General features: G+C 38.6%; 1 protein-coding gene across 3 annotated transcripts in view; it reads right to left on the bottom strand.

Moving 5' to 3' along the window:
- Positions 1-24,046, bottom strand: part of UGGT2 (UDP-glucose glycoprotein glucosyltransferase 2) — a 171,828-nt gene that overhangs the window by 6,545 nt on the left and 141,237 nt on the right. For all 3 annotated transcript variants that reach the window (XR_014819754.1, XM_021065792.2, XM_084982147.1), the window contains 7 exons: positions 23,053-23,148; positions 21,935-22,019; positions 18,251-18,433; positions 15,465-15,625; positions 14,737-14,851; positions 6,485-6,601; positions 1,814-1,940 (listed from right to left, as the gene is read on the bottom strand). Coding sequence is in view for 2 of the 3 variants with exons in the window: in XM_021065792.2 (XP_020921451.2) it covers positions 1,814-1,940; positions 6,485-6,601; positions 14,737-14,851; positions 15,465-15,625; positions 18,251-18,433; positions 21,935-22,019; positions 23,053-23,148 (884 nt within the window). In the remaining variant the exon portion in view is untranslated. The remainder of the gene's footprint in view (positions 1-1,813; positions 1,941-6,484; positions 6,602-14,736; positions 14,852-15,464; positions 15,626-18,250; positions 18,434-21,934; positions 22,020-23,052; positions 23,149-24,046) is intronic.

The raw sequence follows: 24,046 nt of genomic DNA on the forward strand, positions 1-24,046 counted from the left end.
ATGCATAAAACCTACATGATTAAAATGCTATAACTCTCAGCTAAAAAAATATGAGATACTAAGAAATAGTGTTGTCACAGCTATGGCAACACTGGATCCTTAACCCAATGAGCAAGGCCACATCCTCATGTATACTGGGTTCTTAACCTTCTGAGCCACAACAGGAACTCTGATTTTTCTTGTTTAAACGTAAGTTTCTCATGAATTTCTGGGTCAAAGGGCACATATACTTTAACTTTCTGTTCATATTAAAAAGTTTCCTTAATTTATATAGCTACTATATATGTATGTGTATATGAGAGTGCTTACTTGTCAATACCCTTGCTAAGGCTGGGTATTATTAATCTTTTAAATCTTTCCAATTTGATGAGAAATGCTTCATCTTTAAGTTTCATACATTTAAAATTTTGTTTTAAATTATGTGAATTTTCCTTTCTTTTTTGTTTTCTTTCCTTCTCTATCATGTCTTATCTTTCCCTCTCTTTGTAAAGAGTTATACCACTTACAGAATAATCTTTTTCTAAACTGAAATGGCAACTTTATATCAGATTATTAAAAATACATGGGCATGTTTTAAAAACTGAACTGAGGAGTTCCTGTCGTGGCGCAGTGGTTAACGAATCCGACTAGGAACCATGAGGCTGCGGGTTTGGTCCCTGGCCTTGCTCAGTGGGTTAACGATCCGGCGTTGCCGTGAGCTGTGGTGTAGGTTGCAGATGCGGCTCGGATCCCGTGTTGCTGTGGCTCTGGTGTAGGCCAGTGGCTACAGCTCTGATTCGACCCCTAGCCTGGGAACCTCCATATGCCGCGGGAGCGGCCCAAGAAATAGCAACAACAACAACAACAAAAGACAAAAGACCAGAAAAAAAAAAAAAAAAAAACAAAAACTGAACTGAAACAATACACATTGGTTTTGTTGAGAGAGTCAAGATAAAACATAGCAGAGTATTTTAGCAAATATTTTCTTGCTTATATAAGAAAGCTCATATATAATCATCTCAGCCACCCTAAAAAAATAAGGCTGAGGAAAACAAGCATTATATTCTGAACTACTGGAAAGAATTATTGTGAGGCTTAACTAGTCTAGCCTGTGAAAGTCTCTAACATACTGACTGGAACACAACAGAAGCTTGGTACTATTTTTAAAAAAGAGCAAAGAACAAGAGAGGGAAACAGGCACTGACCAGGAAAGGGAATTATGAGGAAATTAAGATGTTTCTATTAGCTTTAAAAGAATATTCATCACATATTTATTGGTGTTGAAGGTTTATGTAAGGTGATGAAATGCTACGGTAACTGTAGTTGTTTAAATCTAAGAAATGGAAACAAATTCATCCAAATCACTCTCCAGCCCATGACTAAAGGCTACTAGACTAGGAACCAGCGTTCCACGGGGAAACCTGTACAATGTATGAGATGAACCCAGGAGACAGGAGTAAGATTTTAGTTAGCTATAAAAGGCTTTTATTGAGCTTCAGAGCTTGGATTTTCACATTTAGGAAATTCAGTATGCCTTAAAGACAAGAGTTTCTTTTACTTTTTTCACCTTTATGTCAACAGGCTAATACTATTCGACACAACTATGTGGTGATATGAACTGAAGCTACATCCATGGGGAACAGATTCTTAGCCATATTTTAAATTTGTGAGCTTAGTCCACATAAAAATGACATCTGTAATCATGTCACAGATTTTTGTAAAGATATTCTGACCTAATTATTTGATAACTTCACAAAGAAATGAGTTTGTAATCTATTCTAATTTCACTTAATGTAACACATGGTTCCAACACCACTGCAGAACGCTTACTTACTTGCATTTTTCTTCTTGTTTTCAAGGTGATCTAAGAGTCGTCGTATCTCAGTATCATACTCCACCCATTCCGGGACAATCCTGGCAGCAGCTTTTAGTTTAGGTTCTTTTGTTTTGGGGTTATTGCACTGAAAGTTTAAATAAAGCTTTGTTAGTTAAAAACCATTTTCCAGGAAACACAAAGGAAATACTTGAGGACACTGCTACGTCATGACAGCAAACAGAATGCATTTTATAAAAAGCAGAGCTCTAAGAACTAAGCACCTGAAATACTGGAATTAGTTTAATAGAGAAAGGATCAAGTGAAGAGAAATCATAATTTATGTAAGAAGTAAATGTCTAATGCAAACACCTCAATCAGAAATTTAAACAAAAACTGTTTAAAGACATTCTGATGGTTCATAAGAAGTCTGTCAAACAATTCTGTAAAATGTTTTGATGGAAGATCCAATTACATGACCATTCTGTAAAATAGCACAGGAGACTATTTTAGCAAATATTTTCTTGCCTCTTCTTTGGGCCAAAACCTCATTGTATGTACTTTATGTTTTCCACAGACAAAACCATTTGTCAGCCTTGAGAAATGTCTTACGGTCTTTGGCAAAGCAGTTGTCCTCCTTCAGATGCCTCTGTTCTAAATAGCAGTTATGATACTAAAATAGTGGGCATGGATCCTCAGTCCTCATGGTTCCAATTCTTACTAGTAGTAAGACTTGGACAGTCCACACTTAATAGTAGTAAAACCTGTAAGCAACACTTAACTGCGCGTGTGCGTGTGTGTGTGTGTGTGAGGTGGGGGGAAGCAGCAGAATCTTAGTCTTCTCACGTGCAAAGGAGGAAATTAAAACAGGATCGTCTCTTGGGTTTCTCTAATATTTGACCTATTTTAATTAGCAAATGGTCCTAATACAGAGTTTCTTGGGAAATTAAATAAAAGTTGAAAGGCAAAAAGTACTGGAGGAGTTTTAAAAGGATCTGATTCTAGATGTATGAAGGTACAGCTGACAAGGCTTGCTAAAGGGCTGGATATAAGCTGTGAGAAGAGAGGCATCGAATAAAACCCTTGTGTCTTTGGCTTGAGCAAATAAAGAATAGAGACGCTGGAGTTCCCGTCGAGGCTCAGCGGAAACCAATCTGACTAGCATTCATGAGGACACAGGTTGGACCCCTGGTTTCGCTCAGTGGGTTAAGGATCTGGCCTGGGAACTGTGGGTGTGACCCTAAAAAGGCAAAAAAAAAAAAAAAAAAAAAAAAAAAAGGAGATGCCACTGACTGAGACAGGAAAGACTTCAGGAAGGTGATAAACTTTACAAAGTTACAGAGTCATCCCACTTGCTCTTTATGAAGCCTTAACAAGGAATGTGTTTTGGAGTTCCCATTGTGGCTCAGTGGGTCAAGAACCCAACTAATAATCCATGAGGACGGGAATGTGATCTGTGGCCTCGCTCAGTGGCAGTGGGTTAAGGATCCAGTGTGGCCATGAGATGTGGTGTAGATCACAGACACAGCTTGAATTTCGTGTTGCCATGGCTGTGGTGTAGGCTGGTGGCTGTAGCTCTGATTCAACCCCTAGCCCAGGAACTCCCGGGAACTTCCATATACTTTAAGTGCAGCTCTAAAAAGACAAAAAAAAAAAAAAAAAAGGGCAAGAGAAGGATGCGTTTAAAGCTCACTTCTACATGGCATTTTCTTATGGCTGCCCCAACTTGTCTTCCTGTTCATCCTTCACGCCCTACAGGAGAGAGATTCGTTATGAAGCCATGAGCCTATTTTCTTTATCCCTTCCTCACCAAATATTTTCAGTTTATTTCACTGCAGATTTTTTTCCTATAATATATTTCTAATGTGGAAAATAGGATCTTCTTTGAAGAAGTTAAACTCACAGGCCATGTGTTCTACAAACGGAAGATAATGGAACTATTTTCTAATAGTGTCAGAAACTATGAAAACAAACCCACTTTGTTTTTCTTAGTTTTATGCTATAACTTCCCCCCTACAATCTCTATCAGTGGTGCTTAACTGGGGTGATCACGCCCCAGAGGGGAGCTTTAGCAAGGTCTGGACAGTCTTGAGTGTCCTAACTGGGGGCTGGTGGGGTGCTACTGCCATCTAGTGGGGAGAGGCCAAGGATGCTGCTAAACATCCTTGCATAGGTCAGCCCCACAACAAAGAATTACGTGGTCCCATTGTGAGTAATGACCCAGTTGAGAAATCTTGATTGAAAGAGAGCTGAGGTAGTATTGTGACATTCACAAACACTCTCATCCTCACCTTCAAAATTAATTACGATTTTTCCTCTCCATTAGGTCATTTCCTTGGGATTTTTCTTTTTAACTTATCCCCCTGGAAGATGATCAAAAACAGCATGTTCTTCATTTTTATCGTCAATGTTTCTGTGGGAGCAATAATGCTGTCCACCAAAATTTATGCCACCTGTCCTTTTCCTGTGCAGACCTGTTGCTAGGGAGCGGCTGCCCACTCAGGAGGGACGATCCTCGGCTCCTCTCGTTACTGGATGCGGCCACACAACCGGCTCTGAGGATCAGAATACGCTCTCCACACCCCTTTCTCCCTTCCCTCCAGACCAACACTTTCCAATGGAAATACACACGATGGAAACCAGCTAGGCAATTTTACATTTTTAGTAGCCAGACATAAAAAGGTAAAAGGAGAGGTCCCTTGTGGTGCAACAGGATGGGTGGCATTTGGGAGCACTGGGACGCAGGTTCCATCCCTGGCCTGGCACAGTGGGTTAAGGGTCTTGTGTGGCCGCATTTGCAACATAGCTTGGGTCTGATTCCTGGCCCAGGATCTCCATGTGCCGTGGGGTGGCCGGGAAAAAAGAAAACATTTTTTAAAATGTAAAAGGAACAGGTGAAATAAATTTTAATACTGTATTTTATTAAACCCAATATTTCCAAAATTTTACCAGTCAAAATGTGATTGATATAAAAATGAGTAATAAGGTGTTTTTACATTCTTTTTATTGTGCTGAGTTTTCAAAATCTGATCTGTTTTACACCCTACAGCATATCTCAGTTTAGACTAGCAACACTCTAAGTACTCTACGGCTGTATGCGGCAGGTGGCTGTCACACTGGATGGATCAGCTCCAGATGAACACAGATGGTGATAGGACCCAAGAAGATGAAGAAGCCACAAGACGGATGGAGACTGGTCCTGAGTCATGATGTGCAGGAAGCTACTCACTGACAGGACACCCAGTGAGGCCTGTACGTGGGTATATGTGAAGCCACTGAAATCCGGGCACTTGTTTAGAGCAGCTCACATTCGTCTGAGTACTGAAGACCCCTTATGTCACTAACATATGAGTCACAACCTTACACAACACAACCTTCACATTTTATGAGTTATGTTCAGTAACCTTCTTGACCTCTCTTTAGAAACTTCCCTTGCTTTCTTCTTACCAATGTCACCTTGTTTCTGTTAATATTCAATCACCTATGATTCCAACATTTTGGCATATTATTTTCTTTCTACACCTTGCTACCTATGTCTGGAAAAAATCCCTATATTTTATTGTCCTATCTTATTTTGTTCAAAACTATTAAGCTCTAATATTTCTACAATTTGTTCCTCAGTGAAGATCTTGTAAAGAATTATTTTATACTTATATTAGCAAATAAAAATATAAAGTAGTCAGAAAAAGAATGATAATTCTTGTACTACTAAAGACAAAATATAATATTGGAAAATAACTTCTAAACAGTTGGACAATTAGTCTGAAATATGTCATGTCTAAGATTTAAACTGTGTAGTATAAACTGCTTAAAATGAAAATCTAGGAAAAAATTTCTCAACAAACAATGAAAAATAGACATGCATAGGATAATTTAAGCAGATGGAATTATTTTGGTTGTCTTTACTTGGGAAAACTTTTGACAGAAGAACTAAACTGATGATATATTAAGATGATAGCTAGTCTATACACATTTCAGCCAGCTTATGGCCTTACTTTCAAAAGGCATTGTGCAAAAAAGAATTAACACAGCAGGCCTGAGATTATTGTTCTTAGGGAGGCCTGCTTGGAAGGTGCCCTTGGCTGGCATCTGGGAACTTGGATTCTGGAATATTCCCACCCTTCCCTGAAAAGGACGGCTCGTTGTGCCTCAACTGCAAACGGTGTGGTTTATGCCAACTGCCTGCTTTCCTTCCGGATGCTGGGGATTTTGGCATGTGGGGGCAGAGTGGGCACTGACATGACCACCCCCAGTTAGAATTCTGGGCACTGGGTTTCTGCTAAGCTTCCCTGACAGGCTGCACTTCACATGTGCTACTACTTCCCAAAGCTTAAGGAATCAGAGTTGTCCTGGGTAACTTCACACGGAAAGGACCCTTGGAAGCTGGAACCTGGTTTTCTCTGGGCTTCACCCTACGGGCCTCTTCCCTTGGCTGATTGGCCTTTGCACTTGTTCATGGTAATGAATCACAGCCATGCTTTGGAGTCCTGTGAGTCTTCTCCCTGAATCATCAGACCTGGGGTGGTCTTGAGGGCCCCCGACACAGCCCTGTACTTGCCAACCCAGATAAGTATAACAGTTATAGACTGAGCAGCAGGTGCCCTATGTGTGCCATTCTGTTTGTAAAACAGAAAGCATTTCTATTGGAGCATTTTCATATCTGCTTAAACAAGTGAAGACACAAACACTCACCAGATCAATTGTTTTGGCTCTTTGTTTGGATTCATCATCACACCAGGTTTCGCACCACAACCAGTCTTGAGGAAGAGACTTAATGGCAACTTGGTAAATCATATTATTGGGAAGATCCTACAGAAGGAAAAAAAAATTATTTAAATACAGAGGTATAAAAATTAAGAGTCAGAGCAAAAGAGGTTGAAGATGTCATTTAGATTATGATCAGATCTTAAAAACATGCAAATCTGAGATATGTCTATAAACTTAATTTGACCCAATTGTCTTGTGTCAAATGAATGAACCCCTGCCCTGGGAATGCCTACACCTACCCTGGACTTCACCCCTAGCATCGGGGGTGAGAAAGAGGCCCAGAAACCCACCACTCGGCCTTCACTCTCTACCTCTGTTTGCCTCGAACCACCGGGATTAATGACTTACGCTGTGCCTGCCATCACTGTTGATGTGGTCGCCACCACATACTCTCCAGATTAGGAGATGACTTTTCAATTCCTTATCAGGAAACTACACTCCACAAATATTTTTACATTTCTGCATACTCAGGGCTTTCTAAGCAAAGATTGCTGGCACCTGGGTTAAAGGATGTTTAAATGGCAAAGGAGCCAAGTGAGTTAGAGACAGCTTTCCCAGGGATACCTGCTTATATGCCAGGGGGTGTAGAGCCCTTTCCTACCTCTCCCCAGGGAATATCTGCACATTTCGGAGCAAAGGACATGTTTCCTCTCTCTCCCAGAGAGCATCAGCGGTACTTGTGTCAGCTGCCCCATCTAAGCACCGAGGCTCATAATTTTAGGGTTCTTCTCTCAACACTCCTATTAATCATCATACTGGAAGTCCTAGTCAATACAACAAGACAGGAAAAGGAACTACAGGATTCACAGATTGGAAAGGAAGCGATAAAGTGTCTTTGTTCAAAGATGACAGAATTGTTTATGCAGAAAATCCTAAGAATCAATACAAAATTGTGAAACGAATAAACAATTTTAACAAGGTTTTAGGATACAAGGTTAATATACAAAGTTCAGTTGCTACGCACCAGCGATGAACAACTGGAATTTGAAACTAAAAGCACAACACATTTACATTCCTACCAAAAAATATAAATAAATAGAACCCCAAACAAACCCAGGTAGAAAGATAACAAAAATGTTCCTCTACGTGAGAAAAATTATAAAATTTGGGGGATGAAATAAATCTAGGAACAACATCTATATAAATGGAAAGGTATTCATGGTCACAAAGCCTCAATAGTGTTAAGATATTGATTCTTCTCAACTTAATCTCAATCCCAAAGTCCTAGTAGATTATTTTGTGGATATTAACCAAATGATTCTGAAGTTTATAGGAAAGGCTAAAGACCAAGAAGAGCCAACACAGTGTTGAAGAAGGATAACAAAGTCAAAGGACCGATACTAGAAGTCTTCACATGAATTCTACAGTAATTGAGATATTGGTATTGGTAAAAGAATAGACAAATACAACAATGGACTAGAATAGGGCACCCAGAAATGTGAGATTTCTTTGTACTTTCTGCTTGATTTTTTCCTGTAAATCTAACACTGCTCTAAAAAAATTAATCAAAAAAAAAAAGCTTAACTGTTTCTTCTTCCAACATCCCTTTCCTAGGAATCTATTTGTTAAATCCTTAAATAACCTGGTCTGTCATCTTGGCCACTTTCTCCCATAGTCAAGTCCTAGCCAAGTCTTCTGTAATTTCAATTCCATGCTCCCTCTGACTTTTAGCTTACTCCATCAAGCACTCAGGTATCAATATTCTTTGACCCCCCACTGGGACCTCCAGTCAACTGATCCCACCACTATTTCACTGTCCTTCCCCCACCGAAGTCTCTACTCCCTTAATTTTCATGGCTAATTGTTATATTAAATCCCTTGAATATATTCTCAATTGTCTTATCCTTTTCTCACTTAGTTGTATTCACCTGGCAAAATTACAGTCCTGGTTAAATCCAAACCTCTGCACTGGCACCCATGCAACCAAACATGACTGGCAAAACACACACAGACACACACACCACACTATTTTACGTTCTCTTCAGCAGATTATGATGGTTCTAATTTCTCCATATCCTTGCCAAAGCTTTTTTTTTTTTTTTTTTTTTTTTTTTTTTTGTCTTTTTGTCATTTCTTGGGCTGCTTCCCCGGCATATGGAGGTTCCCAGGCTAGGGGTCGAATCGGAGCTGTAGCCACAGGCCTACACCAGAGCCACATCCTTGCCAAAGCTTTTATCACCCATCTTTTTTATTATAGCCATCTTAGTGAGTAGGATGTGGTATCTCTCTGTATTTTTGATTTGCAGGTCCTAATGACCAATGATGCTAAGAATCTTTTCATGTATTTATTAGCCATTAATATATATTCTTTGAAAAAATGTCCTTAAATCCTTTGAGCACTTGAAAATTGTCTTTTTTCTTATTTAATTGTTAAGAGTTTTAAAAATATGTTCTGGATACTAATCTCTCTTATATGATTTATAAATATTTTCTCCCATTTTGTGGGTTGTCTTTCCAATTTCTTATGTCCTCTCATGAATAAAATTTTTTAATTTTGATGCAATTACATTTTTTTAGTTGTTTGAACTTTTTGCTTCATATCTAAAAAACCACTGCCTAATCCAAAGACACAGAGAGTTACATCAATACTTTCTGTTTTATACTTTAGTTTTTTATATTCAGGCCTTGATCCATTTTGAGATAGTTTCTGTAGATGGTGTGAGGAAGGGGTCCAATTCATTACATGTTGACAGCCTACTGCTTCAGCACCTTTGCTGAAAAGCTATTCTTTCTCCATTAGATTATCCTGGAATGCTTTTCAAAAATCAGCCCAAGGAACTATATCTGATCACTTGTGATGCAACATGACGGAGGATAATGTGAAAAAAATGAATATATACATGTATAACTGGGTTACTTTGCTGTATCGCAGAAATTGATAAAATATTATAAATCAACTATAATAAAAATGAAAAAAAGAAAGACATTGTTTAAAATACAGTCACATTTCAAAGCCAAAAAAAAAAAAAAAAAAATCAAGTGACCATAGATGCATGGGTTTATCTCTGGTCTCTTAGTTCTATACAGTTGATCTCTGTGTCTAACTTTATGCCAGTCCACTGACTGTATATATTAAAGGGTACAGTTTGATACGTTTTACATATAAATATTCTGTGACACCATGACCCTAACCAAGCTTACTGGATATGTCCACATCCTCAAGTTTCCTTGTGCTTTTCTGCAACCCTCCCACCTGTCCCTTCTGCATTCCCCCAAGTCAGTTCCTGGGCAAACATGAACTGCTCCTTGTCACTGTGGGTTAGTGTGCATTTTCTGGAATTTTATATAAATACAATCATACAGTATGTATATTTCGGGCTGGCTTCTTTAGATCAGCATAGTTGTTTTTAGATTCATCCATGTCGTTATGTCTACAATTCATTCCTTTTTACCTCTGAGTAAATATACCACTTTTATTCATTCAGTCTCATCTTAGAATCTGGTTTTGCAGTAGCAGCTTCTGATATGGGAAGTGATCCCTGCCTCCCAGTATTCATGCTCTTGTGCAGTTATTTCTCCTGGGTGTGGCTGAACCTAGTGACTTCCTTTTAACAACAGAATATGGCAAAACTAATGAGACGTCAATTTTTTTTTAAAGAGTTTGGGTAGAACTGGTGCTACTGCTTTCTTCAATGTTGGGTACAATTCACACAAGTTTAGTAGAATTCAGAAGCTATCTGGGCCTACAGATTTAAACGAAATTCATTTTATTCAACTGATATAGGGCTATCCGGGTTATCTATTTCATTCTGAAATTTTGTTATTAGTTTGCATCTTTTAAGAAATTTGTCCGATTTCATCAAAGTTGACTTTATTGCTATAAAGCTGTTCATAAGTTTCTCATTATTCTTTCAATATCTAGAAATTGTGCTGTCATGTATCTCATTTTAATATTAGTAATTTGTGTCTTTCGGCTTTTTTCTGATCAGTCTGGCTAGAGAGTTACGTTTTGTTAATTTTCTCAAAGAACCAGCTTTGGTTCAAAAGAACATCTACGGAAACATCATTTTTCTGTTTTTTTCATTTCACTGATTTCCACTCTAATCTTTTTTTTTTTTTTTTTTTTTTTTTTTGGTCTTTTGTCTTTTTGTCTTTTGTTGTTGTTGTTGCTATTTCTTGGGCCGCTCCTGTGGCATATGGAGGTTCCCAGCCTAGGGGTTGAATCGGAGCTGTAGCCACCGGCCTACGCCAGAGCCACAGCAACGCAGGATCCGAGCCGCGTCTGCAACCTACACCACAGCTCACGGCAACACCGGATCGTTAACCCACTGAGCAAGGGCAGGGACCGACCCCGCAACCTCATGGTTCCTAGTCGGATTCGTTAACCACTGCGCCACGACGGGAACTCCTCCACTCTAATCTTATTTATTCTCTCTTTTCTACTTTGGTTTTAAATTTGCTTTTTTTTTTTTTTTTATAGTTTCTAAGGTGGAAGCTGATGTTATTTATTTGAGACCCATTTTCTTTTCTACCACAGGCACTTAGTGCTATGAATTTTCTTAGAACTCTTTTAACTGCTTCAGATGATGCACCTTATCACTCATTTTGTATATAAAAGAGAAGTAGCCTAAGGCTAAAATATATATAAATTCATGTGAAATGGTGAATGGCTTGGTTGACTGGTCAGGGGTTCAGAAAGATTAAGGGCATAGAATTCTGGGGTAGAGGCTTACAGATGAGCCTATGAGGGTGGCAAAAATTGTCAGGATGTTTACCTATTGCATGTTAAGTATCCACTAAAAAGTGTTCAACACAGAAGCAGCACTAAATGACCAAGCAGACAGAATGATAGGGCCAGTTGATGTCAGCCAGCCTTGGTTATCAGCCACTCTACTGGCACAATGGATACATGAAGGGGGTAGTCATGACAGCTGAAATCGAGACTCTGTGTGTGTGTGTGTGAGAGAGTTGCCACTTTAAGAGCTAAATCTGTAACTTTCAGATCTACATTCTGATCTGAAAGTTATGGAGCTAACCACTGACACAGGATTCCATGCAATATTGCATTAGACCAAGAGAAAGCCCGACAGAGGGCACATGGCCCAGATATCCCACGGTCCTAAGTGGTCACATGTGGTACCACCTAGGACCACACACTAGGCTGTCAAGTACTGCACCACCTATCAGCCCCTGGCCTGACAGAACAATAGAATGGCTCACTGGAGGCACAGGAGAGGTGCTACCTTGGAGACAATGCCCTACAAGGGTGCCCAATGAGGCAAAGTAGAAGTGACCCTGCTTATTATCCCTCCAGTGACCCAGTGACCCAGTGACCTTCTGGGGAAGTTGTGCTTATTACCCCCATAAGCTGGGGAGGCCCTGGGTCATATCACTGGGTTAGGTGAATCTAGAGTGAATGACAGAGAGAGGTAACGAGTCTAAAGTCACTGGGAGAGAGATAATGAGTCTAAAGTCACTGGCCTTGAGATGAGCTCCAGTGAATTTATACAAAGAAGTGTATTCATGCAGGGTCAGGTGGACTACAGTGGATGCTGTGATACAACACTCGGATCTATATTCTGATCTGACAACTATTCTTCCAGAAACTGGAGGTGCTGCTGTGTGACAACCTTCAGCTCTCAGCCATTTCTAGGAACTGTCTTTGGAAAAGCACTGTCTCACTCAAGGTCACCTCCTTTCTTGGGAACAGCCTATGTCCAACGAATGACTGAGGTGAAGGAAAAAAGACGTGGGCCTCTCGACCAAACTGTGACAACTGGGAAAGGCCATCTCAGCTTCAGAGCTCTCTCTAGGGGTCATATGAGGCCTCTGCTGAAGTTGTAGGATTTGCTGAATTCTGTTTCCTTTCCTCCTCTAACAGTTGTTGGTCTTGAGAGCACTTCTTTTCTTTCCTTTCTTTCTTTTTTTTTTTTTTTGGTCTCTTTAGGGCTGCACTCATGGCATATGGAGGTTTCCAGGCTAGGGGTCTAACCGGAGCCACAGCTGCCAGCCTACGCCAGAGCCACAGCAACGCCAGATCTGAGCCTCATTTGCAACCTACACCACAGCTCACAGCAACACCAGATCCTTAACCCACTGAGCAAGGCCAAGGATCAAACCTGCAACCTCATGGTTCCTAGTCGGATTCATTTCTGCTGAGCCACAACGGGAACTCCCTGAGAGCACTTCTAACAACTTCCTGGAAGCTAATTTCCATTTTAGAGTCAGTCTGTTCCCTGGATAACCCAGTCTATAACAGGCAGCTAAGCGGTGTTTGCTGACGAAGAGAATTGTGGAGGAGGAACACAACTTGGGTTTTTAACTTTTAATTTGAGAAAAGTTCTAGGCATTAACATGCATCTGTTTCAGTAGATTTAATATATGAGCGAAGCATTCAGAGAAGAGAGACGAGCCACAGATAAAAATTTGCGAATTATTGGTAGAAAGCTGGAAATTAAAATCCTGATACATAATGTCAATAGAGTGGGTGCAGAATGAGAAGTGGACTATGGGTAGAAACTTAGAGGCTAGTAACATTTAAATGAAAAGCAGAAAAAGAGTGGTTCTCACAGAAACTGCTGTGGGAAAGTTACAGACAGCAGAAAACAATCAGGAAGGTTTGCATTAGGAAAGCCAAGGGAGTTTCAAGAAAGGAGAGGCCAAAAACACCAAAAAGCACATAAGAAGTGTTCACGGATGAGGAGATGTCAGTCTGACTTTAGCGAGAAGTGTTTAGTGGACCGCTGGAAAGGCACGACACGCGCATCAGGAGGACAGCCATCCCCCACTGTGCTGGTGACATGGTGCTGGGAGAGTCCCTCAGATGGTTGCTGGTCTGCTGGAGAAATGAGTTCTCTTCTTGGTTATCCACCGGCAGACAGGTAGTAGGATTCCTTCTGCATAACCCACCGGGGAAATTACTATTACAAAAATGTGGTGTGCATAAACTAAACCTGAAATGTTACTAAGGTTTCTGAGCACTCTTAAATCTGTTTTTTGGTTTGTTTTTTTTTTTTTTAAACTAATTGGCAATATTGCAAAGATACTCCCCTGCCTGGGCAAACATACCTATTTAGAATTCTGTCAATTTTCAAGAATGATTTTCAAAAATTCTTCCTTCACCAGTGTCATCTTGAATCAATCATGAGTATTTTGACCTAAAATTTTCTATTTGCTTGATTTTTAAACAAAGTGCCTCACATTTCTACCTCATCTAGACCATCTGTTACCTATCTTCCCTTATGTCAGACTATTTCCCCCCTCTACTAATCTACAATTACTATTATCATTCCCTCTTTATTATTATTTACCATCATTATATTACCATTCTTCAAACATGTAAGGCCACTTGCACCTTGGGACCTTTGCATTAGATATTCCTTCTGCCTGGAGATTCCCAGATAGCCACATGGTCGTCTCTTATCTGCTTACATCTGAATGTCACCTTCATGGGCATATATGGTCACCCAATTTACAGCAGCAAACCTGAACCGCTATTCTTCATTCTGAACTCTATCATGTTTTCCTATTTTTTCTACAACACACTCATTACCTTTAAATATTATCTATTTATTTTCCCACTAGAATGAAGCACATGAGCTAAGGATCTCTGTTTTGTTTTCTGATGTTTCAGGTCTTAGGAGAGTATCTCACACATAGTAAGCATTCAATAGATACTTGCTGAATGAATGAACAAACATGAACGGTTCTAGTAAGAACCTAGTGGAAAGAGGGGATAGTAGGAATTATGAGCTACAGGATCTTTTGCTTCTGTTTAAATTGTTAAAATGAGGAAATTAGTGGATTACAATAATGAGGAAATTAGGGGATATGACAAAAAAGTGTCTTGAGGAAAAACAAAATGTAAGGCAATAGCACAGGATGAAGGGAGTTTTGCCTTAAAGATCAGAAAGAAAGAGCCAGAAAAGGGGGAGATTAAGGGAGGGAGGGAGGGACAGACATGTTTAAAGGAGGATGGAAGCAAAAAAGAAAAAGGTAAACAAAGTGAGACAGAGCATGTAGCGGAAAGAAGAGATTTGAGGATGGAAAAGTAAAGATCAAATGCTTTTGGTTCTGAAAAGGTTGGGCTTGAAGTGAAAAAATATGTAAATCAAGATATCCAATACAAAACTCTATGAGGGAAGAAAGAGGCTGACAATGTAAGATTCTGAGGTTTATAAGGAGGGAGTTGGAGCAGTCTGTGTACCAAAAAATTATTCTACGCATACTTCACTTACTTGATCAAGGTTCGAGAGACTGTTTGGATCTTGACTGAGGGTCTGGTACTGGCCCCGCAGCCTGTCACCTGCTGCAATTTTCCTGAACTTCTTGAGATCCACTACGTACAAGGCACTGTGAAAAATGAATACTCTTTGAGATCTATGTCGTTTAATGTGTTCTCACTTTCCTCCAGGGACTGTCTACAGTGATGGTACCTTCCTGAGTCTAACGATAATGAATCTTTCCATGGTTTGTTCCCAATGTCTAATACTGTTTCCAAGGGGTTTGAAGTTTGATATGATGCTGTTAGGATCCATATCCTCTTAGGATCATCTCAAGTTTTCCCCAAGACCTCCTGAAACTCATGGTCCCACAAAACAATAGCTTTGAAGACAGTATCTTCATTTTGTTATGTGACAAACTAAGTTTCAACCTTGTACAGCAGTTTGGAATATAGTTAACTGCTGGGTCAGCTACGTACTGGCAGTGTAAGCCTGGGCAGCATATAAATGCTCTATGCCTTCATTTCCTCGTCTGTAAAACTGGGATGATAACAATATTGCAAGAGGCTGTCAAAGGGATTTTATGAGTTAATTATTAGTATATGTAAAGTCTTATTCATAAGAATGACTGGCACATGATAAACATTGTATAAGTCACTGCTATTATTATATCATTTCCAAGAAAGCTGAGTATTGTGATTCAATAAGTTACTTATCTACTAAAAGAGTATGAATTTTCTTACCTGATATGGTATTTTCTTCTCAAAAGATGTGATGCCCAGTATCCGGTTTTCCAGAAACGATACCCATCCATTTCCCTGCGGCTATCACAGAAGGGCGTGTACCCATACGGTGCTCCACCCAGATCGAAATCTCGAAGTTCCTTCAGGTCATGTCTCACAATCTATTTAATGATGAGAAGAGTTTCTCGGAGGAAGACTAATAGGCCCCTTTTCTGTTAATCTCAAATCATCATAACCTTGTTGCAGAGAGAACTGAGTTTCCCCCACAGTTCTTTCCTGTAGCATGAGTTCACCAAGTTTCTATTTTTCCTTCTTGTCTTACAAATTAAAAGAAACCTAAAATTTACATACCTAGTCTGTACAACAGGAGTCTTAGTCCTTAATAAGAATAGTATGTTACATCATTCTTAATTGTTTTAAAATATTTTTATTGAAGTGCAGTTGATGCAGAGTATTATGTAAGTTAGGTATATGATATACAGAACTCACAATTTTTAAAGGTTTTTAAAGGTTATACTCCACTTATAAAATATTTGCCATATCCCCCACATAGTACAATATATCTTTGTAGTTTATTTTATACCTAACAGTTTGCATCTCTTAATCCCCTAAACTCTATACTGCCTCTCTCCCATTCTCTTTCCCCACTGGTGACCACTGCTTTATTCTCTATACCTGTGAGTCTGCTTCTCTTTTGTTTTATTCACTAGTTTGTTGTATATTTTAGATGCCACATATAAGTGATATCATACACTATCTTTCTTTCACACACTGTCTTTCTTGGTCTGACTTATATCACTTAGTATAATACCCTCCAAGTCCATTTATGTTGCTGCAAAAGGCAAAATTTCATTCTTTTTTAAATAGCTAAATTGTATTCCACTGCACATATAGCCATCATTTTTATCCATTTATTTGCTGATGGACACTTAGGCTGCTTCTCCATCTGGGTAAATGTAAATAGTGCTGCTATGGACATTGAGGTACAGTTATTTTTTTGAATCAGTGTTTTTGTTTCTTTTGGCTATACACCCAGGAGGGTAACTGCTGGCTCTTATGGAAGGTCCCCTATTTTTGAGAAACCTCCATACAATTTTCCACAGTAGCTGTGCCAATTTACACTTCCACCAACAGTGTAGGAGGATTCCCTTTTCTCTACATCCTCGCCAGCATTTGTTATTGTGTTCCTTTTGATGACAGCCATTCTGACAGGTGTGAGGTGGTATCTCACTGTGGTTCTGATTTATAATCAAGGTATTTTGAATAAAATATATTCTGGGAATAAATTAAATATACAAGTGCATAGCTCTCAATATATCAAGGTAGAGATTAATAATTCAGAATCATTTCTATGATTATCTCCATTATTAAAAATTGGCAAATACTAGTTTGAATCATTAGGAAAAACCTCCTGATTATTCTTAATGGCTTCAATGAAGTAATGTTAGTATGTTTCATTTCTTAATAGACTCTAGCCTGCTGGAAAAAAATTACTGTATTGGGGGAAAGTAGGAGAAATAAATTTTATGTTAGATGGTATGTTTGCCAATGATTACTTCGTTACCTATTTTCTTAGATTTTGATGATAATTATTTATAGTTATCAACTTGGAAAATAATAAAAAATAATTTAGAATACAAGTAAATTTTGAAATAGCTTTTGAAAATATACTTTTGGTCCTAAATAAAATACTAACTTGTGCATTTACTTACTATTTTTTTTGGCTGCACCTTTAGTATACAAAAGTTCCCAGGCCAGGGATCAAACCCACATTCAAACCTGAGCTGCTGCAATAACAGTGCTGGATCCTTAAACTGCTGTGCCACAGGTGAATCCTTTAGTTCTGCATTTAATTTAATTTATATTTACATATTACTGTTCTTAGAAATTCTGTGTATTTTACAAGTTTTTTTATTTTTTATTTTTTGTTTTTTGTTTTGTTTTTTTTTTTTACCACTAATGATTACAAAAGCATGCATGGAGTGAAAGGGAAAAGTCATAAAAAATTTCAGATACATAAATTTTGAAAGCTGAGGGCCATAATCTTTTTTGGCCAAATGTAGGACTTTTTTCTTCAAGTGATGGCATGATGGGATATGGTTAATGACTAAATGCCAAAGAATGCTGCTGAAGGTGGAAGAATAAGGAGAGCAAGGTTAACTGCTAACTTTACCAGCAAGAAGAAATAGTTCACTTTAAATGAATTTCAGCTCCTATCCATAGGAATTCATATAACTACTCTTTTTTGGTGGGGGGGGAGTTCCCAAGGCTAGGGGTGGAATCAGAGCTGTGGCTGCTGCTGGCCTATACCACAGCCACAGCAATGCCAAATCCAAGCCATATCTGCGACCTACACCCAGGCTCATGGCAATGCTGGGTCCTTAACCTACTGACTGAGGCCAGAGATCAAACCCACATCCTCATGGATACTAGTCAGATTTGTTACCACTGAGCCACAATGGGAACTCCCATATAACTACTTTTATTATGACTAATACAAGTATCTGTTTTATTTTTAATTACCAAAATAAAAAAAAAAAAACTACTACTTTAGAAGGAAAACTGCCATATCCTAAGAACAAATGGTACTTACAGCAATAGCTTCGATTTTTCCCTGGAACGCTTTTTTTTTAAAAAAAAGTACTTTGCTTGTATGTCACAATTATGTCTTATGTTACTGTGGTATGGCGACAAAGATAGTAACAGCAGCAATGTTAACTGTGCCCCTATACTGAGAAGTGTAAAAAAGTTTAAGTACTCTTAAAAATAACCGTTAATCATATTACCTGGTCAGCATCAACGAAAATGATTTTATCCACTGCAAGAGGAAAAAGGACATCAAGGAAAAGAATCTTATAACCCCAAATAATCCTTTGTTTTTCAGTTTGTTGATGAAGCCACCGGGGCCACCTATACTGGACCAGTTCATATTGGAATCCATACTCTTCAGCCATGTGAGGAATCACCTCCTAAAACACACACACACACACACCAAAGAATACGTTCAAGGAACAAAAGGTTTTGGTTTTGGAGAAAAAAAATTAACATGCAAGTTTACTATAAGTTGTTACAAATGAGTTCTTAAAATGTCTAAATAGTACATCAATAACGTATCTATTAATCAGAAACATGAGATGCTGACAAATATAAAAATGTAAGTATATATAAAACTATATAAAGACATTAAGAATAGGCACACTATATTAATTAGCAGCCTTATTAACTAAAATAATTGTTCCTCTATTTTACTACTAGTATTTGATCTGAGGAAACCTGATGATAGTAAGAAAAGCTTCTGGAAGTTGGAACGTCTGTGCATCAAACATTTTATGTCCATGTTAACATGTTGCTTGATAAGAGACACAAAGATGAAAAGAGTGTACAGAAAAACACAATATGAGTTGTATATTGATAAGTTAGAGTCTGAGTTTCACATTTGAGACTTACGACTTTTTAATTCAAGGATGAAAAACACAAGGCAGTTATTACAGTATGAACAGTGATATTTGATTCAGTGTCTTATAGGCTTAAAGTATCTTACTCTGTTTAAAGCAGAGCAGTTAATTAAGTATGTCCATTGTTAGATAAATTTGGTTCAAGAGCCCAAATACTGAGAGAGGTGATGGTAAAGGAGTGGGTAAAGATGGATTAGCAAACTCAGAATTTGCATTCATCTCAATTCTCATCCGTAGCTAGTTGCTGGGTATATGCTTAGCTTAATTTTCTCCCTGATTCTGTAAGAACAATGTATGTTTAAATTATGTTTTATACTGTAGGCACTGGTTTTTATCTGTGAGTTGCAAAATGTTGAAATTATGACTAAAACAGTTAGTTGCTGGGAATCACTGCTTTCATTTCAAAATTTTAAAAAAAATTAGTAGAAACAAGAAAAACTTTATTCAACAAATATGTATTAAGAAATATTCACTGAGCATGCACTATGTGCTGGGCACTATTCTAGGCCCCAGGGATACATTAGTGAAACAAAACATAAAATTCATGGCCCTCCTGAGGCTTACATTTTAGAGGAAAGAAATCAGTAAGTTATCTATAGAAGGTAGTGCTACGGAGAAAAATTAAAAGGGAAGGGAAACAGAGTGAAAGATCAGAAGAGACTGTCACTTTACATGGTGCAGTCAGGAAAGCCTTATTTCCAAAGTAGGTATAACTCAGAGACGATCTGAAGGATGAGAGAAGGTATGCTTTTTATCTATTTTTTTTTTTTTTTTTTTTTTGTCTTTTTAGGGCCGCACCTGCGGCACATGGAGGCTCCCCAGCCAGGGGTCTGTTTGGAGCTGTTGCTGCCAGCCCACGCCAGAGCTACAGCAAGGCGGGATCTGAGCCGTGTCTGCGACCTACACCACAGCTCCCAGCAATGCCGGATCCTCAACCCAGTGAGCGAGGCCAGGGATCAAACCTGCCACCCCATGGTTTCCAGTTGGATCCGTCTCCTCTGTGCCATGACGGGAACTCCAGAAGGTATGCTTTTTAAAACTGAAGGGGAAGGAGATAGGGTACTAGTAATTTCTGTTTCTCTATCTGGCTGCTGGCCTTGTAGATATTTTAACTTTGTAAAAATTCATCAAAGTTGCACATTTACAACCTATACATGTTATATTTCACTGAAAAGTTTTTAAAAGATAAAATTTTGAGGGAAAAGAATTACAAAGAGAAAAAGATATGGAGCTCCTGCCATGGTGCAGTGGGTTAAGAATCTGACTGCAGTGGTGCAGGCACTGTGGAGGAGTGGGTGATTCCCAGCCAGTGCGGTGGGTTAAAGAATATGGTGTTGCTGCTGCTGAGGGCTCAGGTTCAGTCCCTGACCTGGAAACTTCCATACGCTGCGGGTACAACCATAAAAAGAGAAAAAAAATTATTTAAAAAGAGGTAAAACATAATTTCAGGTATGGTATTACTTTTGGCCATGTAGTGGAACAAGACTTTTAACCAGTCATAAAACTATGCTTCTAGTGATGATATAACTCCCCGTTAAGACAATCTTCAGACTGTATTATCTCAGTTTATTCAGAGTTAAACCCCTGTCTCTGCAGTGTTAGAGAACATGTTAAAATTTTAGTAACAAACCAGGAAGGCTTCTTATCTATATTTATGGGTTCTTGTTCAGTTTTCAAATAAGTACACGAGGTGGCTCTCTTGGTGCTGCTGGGGCAGAGGAGCTGCTTCACAAGGGTTTAGCACCTGGGCTTTGAGGCAGAATGCTTAGGTTCATTAGCTTTTTGGCCCAGGGCCTGTGCCATAAAGGACAATTTTTTATTTCTTTTTTTTCTTTTTAGGGCTGCACCTGCAGCATATGGAGGTTCCCAGGCTAGGGGTCTAATCAGAGCTGTAGCTGCCAGCTTACATCGGAGCTACAGCAACTTGGGATCTGAGCCACGTCTGTGACCTACACCATAGCTCAGAGCAATGCCAGATCCTTAACCCACTGAGCAAGGCCAGGGATTGAACCCACAACCTCATGGTTCCCAGTTGGATTCGTTAACCACTGCGCCACAACAGGAACTCCCATAAAGGACAAATTTTGCTCAGAGACTGGTTGGGCCCTTTACCCTGGCTCCTGGGAAGGAACTATTGCCCATGCTGTTACCAACGGTAACTGTGAGTAGAACTGCTTTTCTGAGCTCTTGCATCCTTCTGGTGAGTTATTGACCAAGAGTGGTTCTGGACACCTCCCGACTATGTAGGCTACTTGTGTAACTTCTGAGTCTGGATTTTCTGGGTGTAGGGCTTTATGAAGAGCAACCGATTAACGCAGGTGAGGTACTTAGCAATGTGCCTGGCAAGACCAAGGAATCAAAGCACGGCTGGCTATTTTTATTTCTGCTTTCATTACTGGTTTTGCTCCAGAAAGACAACTCCTCTCAACTGCTACTGAATGAGACCCTAACCTTGCCTGGAATCTATTTAACAGGAAGAAATGGGGTGCACTCTGTGGCAGCAGTGAGAGGTGCCACAGACTCTAACTGCAGTGCCCACACACCGCAGTAACCAGTGCACCACACGTGACACAAGAACCTTGCTCTTGGTATCATCAAACTCTCTTCTACGGTACAGTTTTCATAGTTTCTAGATACCACTGTTCCTGCTTTTCTTTACAAAAATATGACAGAATCAATTCTTTTATTTAACAATCTGTACATATTTTTCATTGCCAAATTTATTTCATTTTTCATTACCATGAAAATCCACTAATCCTGATTTTGAGTTTACTTAAAAATAAACCATCTCCTATTGTGCTTTTAATCACTTCTTTAAATAGAGGCTGTGCAGAATTTTTTTAAGCTAGATAAAAAATACTGAATACCAAAGTTTACCAAAGTTTTAAATTGATTAAATACATTAACCTGCGTAAAGACTCATTCTGAAAAGAAAAATGCTATATGAATTTACCATGATATAAAGAATTTATTACTGAAATATTAACCACTCTGTAAAAAAATTAATGTACTTACTTTAAATTTTGGAGAGAGATAATTTTTAAGAAACCAGAACTTCACTGGTGTTTTGGTGTTTCGTAAAACAGAAAGCATCATAATTCTGAATAAAAGAACAATAAATTCAATAAATTAACATTAACAGGAGTTCATCTTACTTCTCCTAAGGATTTAAAATATTTAAAGATATTAACTAGGAGTTTTCCATGAATTATGAAGAAACAGAGTGAAATACCTTACAAATACTACAGCTGCTCACCAAGTACGTAATGTATAAGGCTATAATACATGTGTATATGAACACATATGTACATACATATATGTAAAGCCATGTATCTGTACACCCGAGAGACTAAACTGATTTTTTTTATTTGTTCCAAATGACAAGAGAAAGAAGGTTGTCCGAAACAGCTTGATTCTATTACTGTCTCATTAACACAGGTGTGTAAATCTTGAGGGGCTGAACAACCTGTCCAAATACTAGTAAATTCACTCGACAGATCACTTGTCTTGCTATCCTAGACCTCTGATTGGAGAAGATACAGATGTATCTAGAGTTCCTCTTAAACCATCAGTACATATTCAAACATTTTTAAGCATTCTCTGTGATCCCTCTATATAGTTAAAAACAGCCCTCTGTAGCTTGCAAATATTGCTTTCCTCCTCTTAGCCTCCGCCTCCTTCTGTAAAACAAGATTTCTTCACCAGAAAAGAAAAATTTACTATATATTCTTTTTCTCACATATCATCTTACTATAAATATACCCATTTTCTAACCTTAAAGATCACCAACATTTCAAATCGAACTCATGAAACTTCAGTGCATTTAGAAAATATTCTTCCCACATTATTTTAGGTTAAAAAAAAAGCAAAGTGCACAGCAGTATGTATTTTGTTACCATTTGGGTAAAAGGGAGTTTGAAAAAGAAAAAATATATTTGCTTTTCTACATACATCTTTAACAGGATATGAAACAATAACGTTGGTTTCCTGTAGGACAGGGAACTGGTACCAGGGAAACAGAGTGGGAGGTTTTCTTCATTGTAATTTCTTTCATTCTTTTAAACTTCAAAAATTCTTTTTGGATCTTGGAAATGTATTACTTTTCAAAACATTAGATAAAAAAAAATACCTACCTTAAAAACCGTTCATATAAATGGCCAGAAGCAACTGAAAAAATGTTTAGAATGTCTGTTTCCTTTTCGTCTTTTTTACGCAGGCTCTTTGTGAAACTTGGAATGAGAAAATAGTGGTTGACAGTCTCTTAATATACACCTGGAAACTTATCTAACTACTAAATTTAATAAGAAATAAAAATAGTAATGCTTTTCAAAATGAAGTTATTACATTGTAAACAGTACTTATTCTAAAAATTACTATTTAAACATGTGACAACACAACTTGAAGTTTTATGACTTTTTTAAAAAACTGTACATCAAATGCTGTCATATTTCCCTCCAGGTTAATAAGGGAGTAACATGTTTGATTCTTTGTGAGTTATAAAAGTTGTTTTAAGAACATAGATTGAGTTGTGGTGCATCACGGCTAGATCTAACGTACTGAGGCTGTAAACAGGCCAGTGGGGAGAAGCAAGACGAGGTGGAAGTGTCAACTGTGGCAGCAACAACTGTTACACGTGGTACGACAGTGGGTCCTTGAGTGCTGATGTGGCTTCCCCATGATGACATGTTCGAACAGCTGCCTCAATGGAGAGCTTCTCTGGTCACGGGTAGTATCCACTCCAGACCAGCTACGGCCATCTCTGCACCGAGGCTGTGCCTCCAGGAGAAATACGGCAGCACTGGGGAGCCATGCCCACTCACAGTGTATACCACAGCAGCTTCATCTGGGCCCAGCTGTCACTGTCACCACTTTCTGGACCCAGACCAGCCTTTGACATACCCCATCTCATACACAAAAGCAACTGAATCTTTCATTTGGGTTACTCATAATGTGTCATTTCTTCTTTTTCCTATTAAAATTTATTTAATCAAAACCTTCATTTTTATATGCACAGAACTGAGAATGACTAAAATCTGGAAAACTAAACAATTCACAGTCAACGTGGAATATATTTTACCAAAAAGGAACTGTTATGGTAGAGGTGTTTTTCAAATCTTTTCTCATTGT

This window comes from Sus scrofa, chromosome 11 (assembly GCF_054392235.1).
Source record: "Sus scrofa isolate SSC_HxYL_T2T_F1_AM1 chromosome 11, Sscrofa_HxYL_maternal_Yorkshire_Landrace_v2.0, whole genome shotgun sequence".
Classification (NCBI taxonomy): Eukaryota; Metazoa; Chordata; class Mammalia; order Artiodactyla; family Suidae; genus Sus; species Sus scrofa.